The sequence below is a fragment of the Littorina saxatilis genome, linkage group LG5, assembly GCF_037325665.1.
Source record: "Littorina saxatilis isolate snail1 linkage group LG5, US_GU_Lsax_2.0, whole genome shotgun sequence".
NCBI lineage: Eukaryota > Metazoa > Mollusca > Gastropoda > Littorinimorpha > Littorinidae > Littorina > Littorina saxatilis.
Window position 1 is genome coordinate 33,704,371 of NC_090249.1, and position 10,000 is coordinate 33,714,370.

Sequence of the window (10,000 nt, forward strand, 5' to 3'; positions counted from 1 at the left end):
CAGACAGAGACAGAGAGATATAAACGACAGGAGGCCACATTTAATGTAAAGGTCTTGTGAATTAATCTTTTGCGTTGAACTTGAGCTAAAGCACATTTTGTATGGCGTTATTACGATTGACTATATTTAGCTCATGTATTGTGTGAAAGTTGAATTATATCATCTTAAGACTGAGTCATGGCTCATAAGCAAACGCGATTCACGTTTTGTCGCAATGAAAGAAATGAACACGATGTGGATTTGAGTTGCAGCCCACACTACAAGGGATTAAATGAGAAATTGACATGTACAGACAAAATTGACAGAATTGTATCTCGTGTACATGTAAAAAAACATGTTCAATGTAGCTTATTGTGTTTCACCTGTACATTCGCAAGTGCATTGAACTTCCCAACTTTATGACGTGAATTGCCCCCTACTCGCTACTTTTTCAAATATTGAACAGCTCGCAAGGAATACGATGAAATAGTTTTTAAAACAATTTCGGAAATTTAATTTTGATCATAATTTTTATATTTTTAATTTTCAGAGCTTGTTTTTAATCCAAATATAACATATGTATATGTTTTTGGAATCAGAAAATGACGAAGAATAAGGTGAAATTGTTTTTGGATCGTTTAATAAAAAAATAATTTTAATTAGAAGTTTCCGATTTTTAATGACCAAACTCACTCATTAGTTTTTAAGCCACCAAGCTGAAATGCAATACCAAACCCCGGCCTTCGTCGAAGATTGCTTTGCCAAAATTTCAATAAATTTAATTGAAAAATGAGGGTGTGACAGTGCCGCCTCAACTTTTACAAAACGCTGGATATGACGTCATCAAAGGTATTTATCGAAAAAAAGAAAAAAAGATCCGGGGATATCATACCCAGGAACTCTCATGTCAAATTTCATAAAGATCGGCCCAGTAGTTTAGTCTGAATCGCTCTACACACAGACACAGACAGACACACACACACACACACACACACACACACACACACACACACACACACACACACACACACACACACACACACACACACACATACACACACACACACACACACACACACACACACACACCACGACCCTCGTCTCGATTCCCCCCTCTATGTTAAAATATTTAGTCAAAACTTGACTAAATATAAAAAGCAACTCGTGTAGATCTGGTACAACACAGTAATCAATGTAGTATTCTCTATTTCCATTATGTGACAAAACAAAATGCATTATTGTACTCTCTCAGTCGCCTTATCGGGAAACTCAGGTAGGTAACAGAGGTAATAGCGTCAGTTATATACATACTTCTAAGGATAGTAAATAATTTGAATTATTAACCGATGTGCATAAAGAACCAGACTGAAAACACGGTAGACCGCTTGCCTAAAATTATCATTATGTTAAGCTTAATTGTGAGTGCGCGTGTGTGTGCATGCTTGGCGTGCGTATGTGTGTGTGTGTGTGTGTGTGTGTGTGTGTGTGTGTGTGTGTGTTTGCGCGCGCGTATGTGCGTGTGTGTGTGTGTGTGTGTGTGTGTTTGCGCGCGCGTATGTGCGTGTGTGTGTGTGTGTGTGTGTGTGTGTGTGTGTGTATGATCATGCGTGCTTTTTCACATGTGCGTGCGTGCGTGCGTGCGTGCGTGCGTGTTTGTGTTCAGGTGTGCTGGAGGGTGTGACCGAATCCGTGTGGACTGGGTTGTACAGGGAAGACAACTCCAGAAGATACCTCTGGCCCAACAATGTGCAAATGGAGGTTAGACCACATATCATACTTCTCCTCTATTTCCTTCTTTTCTTTCTTACCGTCTTCGTCTCTGCCCTCCAATCTCTTTGTCTTTTACTTTTGAGTTGTCCCCGTCCGTCGTTTTTAGCTTTTTACATTTTGTCAAGTTTTGTTTCTTGTTGTTGTCGTTGTCGTTTTTAAAATTTATTTTTGTCGTTGTTGTTGTTGTTGTCGTTTGTTGTTGCTCTCTTTTTCTCTTCCTTCTGGTCTCTTCTACCTTTTCTTCCTCGTCTTCTTTCTCCCCCCCCCCTCCTCCCCTTGTTGTTGGTAGTGCAGATGTTGGTGGTTCGTCGAGTTTTCATTCTTTGCAACTATTTATCTTTTCCTGGTTAAACTTTGAAAACAAACAAACAAACGAACAAGCAAACAAACACACTTGAAAACAATTCCTTCGAAATTGTCCTGGAATTTGTTTCTGCTTTCTTTTTGATTGTATTTAAAAAAAAATAAACAAAGGTGTGCGTCCATGCGTTCGTATATAATTATAGCCTTTATACGTATATATATAAAATATATATATATACGAACGCATGGACGCACACCTTTGTTCATAACTTTGTTTTAAATTTCTATTAGGCCTATATTAGTTTCTTATTTCTTTTTCTTATATATGTGTGTGTACCCGTGTGTGTGTGTGTGTGTGTGTGTGTGTGTGTGTGTGTGTGTGTGTGTGTGTGTGTGTGTGTGTGTGTGTGTGTGTGTGTGTGTGTGTAATTGTATGCTTTCAGTACAGGAACTCAGACTTGTCGACAGACTTGTCCTCTTACGTCCTATATAACCGGCGCAGAGAGTGTGTCTACATGCAGTCGCCGAATCGCGACTGGAAACGAACACGCCAGTGTGACACCGTCCTATTAAGCTTTGTCTGCGATCTTGTTCCTGGTAACTCTATATTTTCCCCTTGTCTGTCCTTTCCAGCGCGTGTAAGCTTGCAAGATTGCTTGCAAAACAAAAACAAAATCTGTAACGTAACCAAATTGACCGTACCAAAAAACAAGCAAGGTATGTTACAGGAACGTTACATTGTGACAAAACAAAACGTTACGGTCACTGATCTTCGACCCAGCGCTATTTTAAGAGGACAGTCTGACGAACAATAATAATACAGAAAATAAACGTATCTGACAAATTGTCCAAAAGCTTGTTCGGAAGACACAAGGGAGACAATCTCTGAGTGACAGACTGACATTGTCTCGCTTGTGTCTCCCGAACGAGCTTCTGGACAATTTGTCAGATATAGTGGGGCGGCCAAACCCAGAAAAGGCGCATAGAAAGGTAGTTTCAGGCACCGGTTTTGTATAGTCAATAAGAATATATTTTCTGTAGAGTCCAATGAGGCCGATCGTCAGTGTGCCACCTACCAGCGGCTATACGCATTTTTTGGTCAAAGCAGTGACGGGCGCAGTGGCGTGGTGGTAACACGTCGGCCTTCGAATCCCGGTCGCCGCCGCCTGGTGGGTTAAGAGTGGAGATTTTTCCGATCTCCCAGGTCAACTTATGTGCAGACCTGCTAGTGACTTAACCCCATTCGTGTGTACACGCAAACACAAAACCAGGTACGCACGGAAAAGATCCTGTAATCCATGTCAGAGTTCGGTGGGTTATAGAAACACGAAAATACCCAGCATGCTTCCTCGGAAAGCGGCGTATGGCTGCCTAAATGGCGGGGCAAAAACTGTCATACACTTAAAATTCTTAAGTGTACGTGGGAGTTTCAGCCCACGAACGCAGACTGGCACGGTTGGCCTAGTGGTAAGGCGTCCGCCCCGTGATCAGGAGGTCGTGGGTTCGAACCCCGGCCGGGTCATACCTAAGACTTTAAAATTGGCAATCTAGTGGCTGCTCCGCCTGGCGTCTGGCATTATGGGGTTAGTGCTAGGACTGGTTGGTCCGGTGTCAGAATAATGTGACTGGGTGAGACATGAAGCCTGTGCTGCGACTTCTGTTTTGTGTGTGGCGCACGTTATATGTCAAAGCAGCACCGCCCTGATATGGCCCTTCGTGTTCGGCTGGGCGTTAAGCAAACAAACAAACAAACAAACCACGAACGCAGAAGAAGAAGAAGACCAAAGCAGTCCCACTTAACACCTAAAACATTCGTCATCAAAACAGTACCTATCTCAATAACAATACACGGCTAGTATGAATATAACGACAAAAAAACAACCTTTACAACCAGTAGCAAGACAGATAAATGCTGTAAAAGAAACACCTTTTTCAACTTCAAAAAAAAAATTGAATTATGGAATGCTGGTTGTTATTTGAGGTCAGATATATTTCGCAACGTTAACAAGAAATGTTATTCTTGCTGCTTAAGATGCATGTTGCGATAGATATTTAATATGTGGATGGATGGATAGACACATGAATGGGTTGGGTGGTAAATGAGTTGAAGGATGGATTGACGGACTGATTAGCTGACAGATTGATTGATTGATGATATTGTTGAATGTAGATTGTAACCCGGGTCGGTTTGGCAAGTTTTGTGACAAAGAGTGCCACTGCCATGGGAAGAGTTGTCAAGGGGAACAACCCTGTCAGTATGGATGTCAAGTTGGCTGGATGGGACCCCACTGTTGTGCAAGTAAGTCGCTTTGTACTGTGAGGCTTGCACAGTTTCTATTACAGTAGCTTTTTTTTCTTGCAATATACTTTCTGCTTTGCTTTAAACCGTGCGATTTAAGCTACATTGCAATCGTCGACATCTCTAAATTTAGTTCGCACTGTTCAGCTCAGCCCGTAATTCTTGTTCAAGGGCTGTTTGAAAATACACCTATAGCTACTGTCCCCTCTTTCTTTCAAAAGCCAACTAATTAGTTTTGTTGATACTCTTCAGCTTTAATATAACCAACTACAGTTCATGTAAGTGAGAGTCATGCGGAACTATCCTCCGTAGCCCCTGAAAGAATAAGAAGCATTGGAATAAACCATGAATGAATTCCATCCTCACACGTGGAATGTACAGAGAAGGAACCAGCAGAGGTCGCGCACTACTGCATAAACACGGCCGAGGAAGGTCGGCACATGCTTCTGAGGGTCGATCCTAAGGGCGTGACCTATGACCTACTGACGCCAATTGACGTTTCGGGGCAACGGTTGTCATGGTGTCGTGACGTCACGATGTCACGTGAGCTTGACGGAAGGTACACCGTCAAGGTGCCAATCATTGACGAGGCAAATGGAACGGGCAACGACAACGGATCAACGTCGACGAATAATGACTGTGGGGAAGAGAAAGTAAGCATGCCGATGATGATGATGATGATGATGATGATGATGATGATGATGATAAAGATGATAATGATCACTGATAAGGATGATGATCTAAAGATGATGATAATGATGATGAAGATGATGATTTACATGCGTGAGTGTGTGTATGTGTGTGTGTGTGTGTGTGTGTGTGTGGGCGCGCGCGCGTGTGTGTGTTTGTGTGTGTGTGTGTGTGTGTGTGTGTGTGTACACAAAGCTTCATATGGCAGTGGCACTCTTTTTTTTACATTTAGTCAAGTTTTGCACTTTTATATTTCTGTAGATAAATGTATGTGTATCATTACTTAACTTATGTTGCTGTGAGCAAACCTGCGTAATGGTGCAGTCATTGTTTTCTTCATTATCTTCGGTTTTTGTGTGTGTATACCTTTTGTATGCCTGTGCCCATGACATCATCCAACCACTTCTCTCCCCTTTCATTCATTTCCGTTCCTAGAGTTCCTTCCCTTTTTTTGCGTGTTTCCCCTCCATTTTCTTTCAAACCTTGATCGTTCCGTGTTGCGTCTGCTTTTTGTTGTCTTTCGTGTTCTTGTTTTTCCCGATGAAGCTTTCATAAGCGAAAATTCGTATCGTCTTGTGTCGTTCTTGTATCGGTGAGTACAGTAATCCTTTGTTTTTTTGTGTGTGTGTGTGTACCTTGGTAAACAGATAGGTGAGAACGTCTTCAGATGGAGAGTTCTGCTACAGGAGAAAAAAGGACTTTTGCTGCCAATGGACAGGACTCTCGTCTTTACGTGCGATTTCAATAAGGCCGAGACTCTGGTTCGAGGGCTGCAGTATTCCATTAAGTGAGAAAGGTTTTATCATCTTCAGAGTTTACAAAGTGATCTTGAACGAAACGCTTGTGGGTGGTGGTGGGGGGCGGAGGGGGTTGTGTGTGTATATATATATATATATGTGTGTGTGTGTGTGTGTGTGTGTGTGCGTGTGTGTGTGTGTGTGTGTGTGTGTGTGTGTGTGTGTGTGTGTGTGTGTGTGTGTGTGTGTGTGAGATCGACGACGACGACGAGATGACGACGACGATGATGATGATGATGATGATGATCTTCACGAGAAACACGTTTTAATAAAATGATTAATGTGACTTTTTCGAATAGTTTTGTTGTTGTGTTCCTGTGTATATGTCAGTTTATCTTCACTACTTGCTCTGAACGAGGACACACATCCTGCAAAACTCAGTGGGTGTAAGTTCTCGGCGTTGGCAGCATAATCAATCAATCAATCAATAAGAAGCTTATATCGCGCGTATCCCGTGGGTACAGTTCTAAGCGCTTGTTGAAGAGCTGTCAACACAGGACTAACAGAAAAAAACCCATCTACAGACGGATATAAACCCTATCACACACTAGCAGACCCTCATAAACAGACAACAAACAACTGTTTAACAACAATGTACACATCAATAGCTAGGTCCAAACAAAACATAATGACCTGTTTGTCCGTGTGTTTGTAACATTTAAATGCTATGTTTTCACATCAGCTATTTTATACCTGTTACTCCCACCCAAAGCGCTCACCCACGTTTCAGGTGGAAGGCGTGGGTGTTAGTCGTTATAGACAAGTCTAAACCTGTCGTGTTTCAAGAGATGGTTGGACATGATGTGTGTTGGACGTTGCATTGACCAACTCCCACTCAAAGTGCTCACCCACGACACAGGTTGGAGGCGTGGGTGTTTGTCTTTATTAGCAAGATCTAGATGTGGCACTTTTAATCACGTGTACGGGAACGTGAGCGAGTAACGTCATCAAATCTAGTTTTTACGTCACGGGTTTGCCAAAATCTGCAGTCTTGGTGGGATGAAAAACAACGTATGATTTGGAACATTGGAGAAAAAAAGTGAGTCCCTGGTGACGGAATATCTACTTGTACGCGTACAGGTCTTTGCTACACGTTCGATCATCTAGAACACTTGATCAACAAGACTTAGGTAACGAGGAAACATGCACATTTGTTGTTGTTCGTCTTTCCTTGTTGGAGATTACCAAGGCAAGGCAAGGCAAGGCAAGGCAAAGAATTATTTCAAGAAACCCCATGGAAGTACATGAAAAAAAACCAAGAAATAGAAAGAAATGCAAACTCTCAACATAAACATGTAAGCTCATTCCGATGAGAAAAAAAAGAGAGGATTTGATAACTCAAAAATAGAAATGTACGGGTTACGACTATATGCATGTGTAAACATATTATTGCGGAAACACAACAACAATTAACTGACTATATATCATTTTATGATATGAACATCTATTTAGAATTCTTTTTAAACACATTTTATAAAGTGAATTAAGCTAAACAAAACTTTTTTCTTTGTTGTGGACAACAAAAGTTGGAACTTAATCACATTAGGATTATTGCGATACTGAAATGGAATACATTTTATTCTAGTTCACTGAAGAAATTGCAATTAAACACATAATGAAATTCATCAACAATATCGCCATTATGACACTTTACAGACTCTCTTTCATTCTGTAATACGTACAGACCCATGGTACGCTTGGATGCCTGAACTGATGGGTCAGGAGTTTGCTGCATGATGAGACCTCTGTAACGTAGCTCTTTGATACGTATGTAAATGAAAGAAAATCTAGCAAGGATTTTACTAAGAGGTGCATTAAAACGAGTGGTCGGTTTATTACCTCGGAGCACCTGTCACCGAAGAGGAGATTAATTTGATTGGCAGGGTACAAGCGATTGTCCGACTAAAAACTGTTACCAGAATTGAAAGTTTCGGTAGAGTCGATCACTGAAACCTCAGCAAAGGTGATGACATTTGCCGACAGGAACATCGTAAAGCATCGCTAGCTACTTGGAGGAATTCTTCCTGATGTTGATTTACAGAAGTGTTATTGACTTCCCCAAATATGGGCGCACGTGGGTTACCCAATGTTAAGTACATTTAACTGCCTCGAGTTGTCCATTTCGGATAGGCGAGTGACATGTATAATGGATTGTGTAATAATCGCTTCTCTGTTTGAATATGTTTAAAATCTCGTAGAAAGGAGGTTAGAGAGAGACCCCACCATTATGCCGACTAAGGAGGACAGGATCTATATGCTGTCACGCTAAGGCAGCCAGTTTCACCGGCTTGCCGAGGCTATGTCTGTCTATGTACGATTAAAACTCACCAGCCTGTACCACCTCAACGTTTGTTGTTCGTTGAACGCATGTGTGCGGGGGTGTCACACCTCTCCTTGCCAGGACACCCCTTCCACATGTTGGGCACACATGGGTATAGGTTCGACTGCTGAGTGACTGGCAGCTTTGGCTTTGGGAAAACTTCGCTTTTGCTCTGCAACATCTGATCTTTATTCTTCAGTCTTCAGCGGTCTTGGCGCCAGACGCAAAAACAAGCAACACCACCCCTCTTTCACACATTTATTATTCTGCAACATCTGATCTTCATTCTTCAGTCTTCAGCGGTCTTGGTGCCAGACGCAAAAACAAACATCACCACCCCTCTTTCACACATTCATTTTTCTCTCTTTTATTTTTTTTAGGAGTGATTTGGAAAGTCTGAGTGAGGATCTCTTACCACTAGAGGAGAAACCGGAAGAAGTACAAGAGGATGTTGTTTTGCAAGCCATAGACCCTTACTCTGGTGACGTCATCCAACAGGCGGCGTTGGGATCAAGTGTGGCTTTGCGTATACGTTTGAATGTTGCTCAAGGTAAAGGATTTATGTGCAATGCCTTTGTTGAATTTTTGTTGCTGCTGTCGCGTTGTTGTTGTTGTTGTTGTTGTTGTTTATCGTTGCTGCTGCTGTGACACACATACTCCCATAAACACCCTATGCATGTGCAATGCGCTGCAACACTCAATGCCACTCACAAAACACATACGCACACGCAGAGAGTCAAGCTTGCAAGCAGACAGATAGACAGACAGACAGACACACAGAGACAGATAGACAGATATACTAGTGTGATTTTCTTTGGTTCATTTCGTAAACCGATTACAGAAGGACCCTCATATAAGAAAGCAAAATGAATTGTTTTGCCTCCCCCATTCTTCTGTGTGTGTGTGTGTGTGTGTGTGTGTGTGTTTGTGTGTGTGTGTGTGCGTGTGTGTGCGTGTGTTTGTGTGTGTGTGTGTGTGTGTGTGTGTGTGTGTGTGTATGTATGCCTGTCTGTCTGTATTGCATGTCTGTCTGTATGTCTGTCTGTATGTCTGCCTGTCTGCCTACCTGTCTGTCGGTCTGCCTGCCTGCCTGCCTGCCTACCTGCCTTTCTGTCTGTCTGTCTGTCTGTCGGTGTGTGTCTGTCTGAAGAGATAGGTGATGTTTTTTTAAATGATTGTTTTACACAGGAAGGAACGTACCTTTAGGTTGTCTGTCTGTCTGTCTGTCTGTCTGTCTGTCTGTCTGTCTGTCTGTTTTTCTGTTCTGTCTGTCTGCCTGTCTGACGGTATAAACGCACGCTTGTTCAGTGTGAGTGTGCTCGCATCACCCGATTGTTTGTGTTTTGATTGTCTATTTGTTTAGAAGTGACAGCGCAGGCGGTGTCCCCCTTCAACTGTCGCGCTGCCTCCCCTGACGGGACCATCACAGGCACACTCCCCGACTTCTCCTGGTACGTCAACGTACGCAGAAGGGGTCTATGTCGGCCCAAAAAAGGTTGATCCCCTGCAGGGGCACTTCCTGTAGGCGTTTTTCCTGTAGCGTTTCGCCAATATCGCTGAGAGTCACGTACGTGATGCTTATAGCCACATCGGTAAAATTTGATTATTTTTTTTTAATCCTTTTTCAAATGTGTGTCCTTCTGTCAAACCGCATTTTATATGTCACGGACAAGGCCGGAAGCAACGCTGAAATGAATCACGCGCTTGGTGCGAGATTCAGCAGTGTCGTACGTTCCCACAGGGTGCATTCCCTGTATATAGGAAACTCGCCAATAGGAAGTGCGCCCACAGAGAAAGCACCCACTTTTGGTCGACTTAGACCCCTTCTGCTCAACTTATTAC

At 42.5% G+C, this 10,000-nt stretch overlaps 1 protein-coding gene across 4 annotated transcripts in view; it reads left to right on the forward strand.

Moving 5' to 3' along the window:
• Positions 1-10,000, forward strand: part of LOC138966938 (uncharacterized) — a 17,175-nt gene that overhangs the window by 3,894 nt on the left and 3,281 nt on the right. For all 4 annotated transcript variants that reach the window (XR_011455792.1, XM_070339344.1, XM_070339342.1 and 1 more), the window contains 7 exons: positions 1,643-1,737; positions 2,496-2,649; positions 4,223-4,351; positions 4,733-5,004; positions 5,689-5,828; positions 8,539-8,708; positions 9,522-9,609. Coding sequence is in view for 3 of the 4 variants with exons in the window: in XM_070339344.1 (XP_070195445.1) it covers positions 1,643-1,737; positions 2,496-2,649; positions 4,223-4,351; positions 4,733-5,004; positions 5,689-5,828; positions 8,539-8,708; positions 9,522-9,609 (1,048 nt within the window). In the remaining variant the exon portion in view is untranslated. The remainder of the gene's footprint in view (positions 1-1,642; positions 1,738-2,495; positions 2,650-4,222; positions 4,352-4,732; positions 5,005-5,688; positions 5,829-8,538; positions 8,709-9,521; positions 9,610-10,000) is intronic.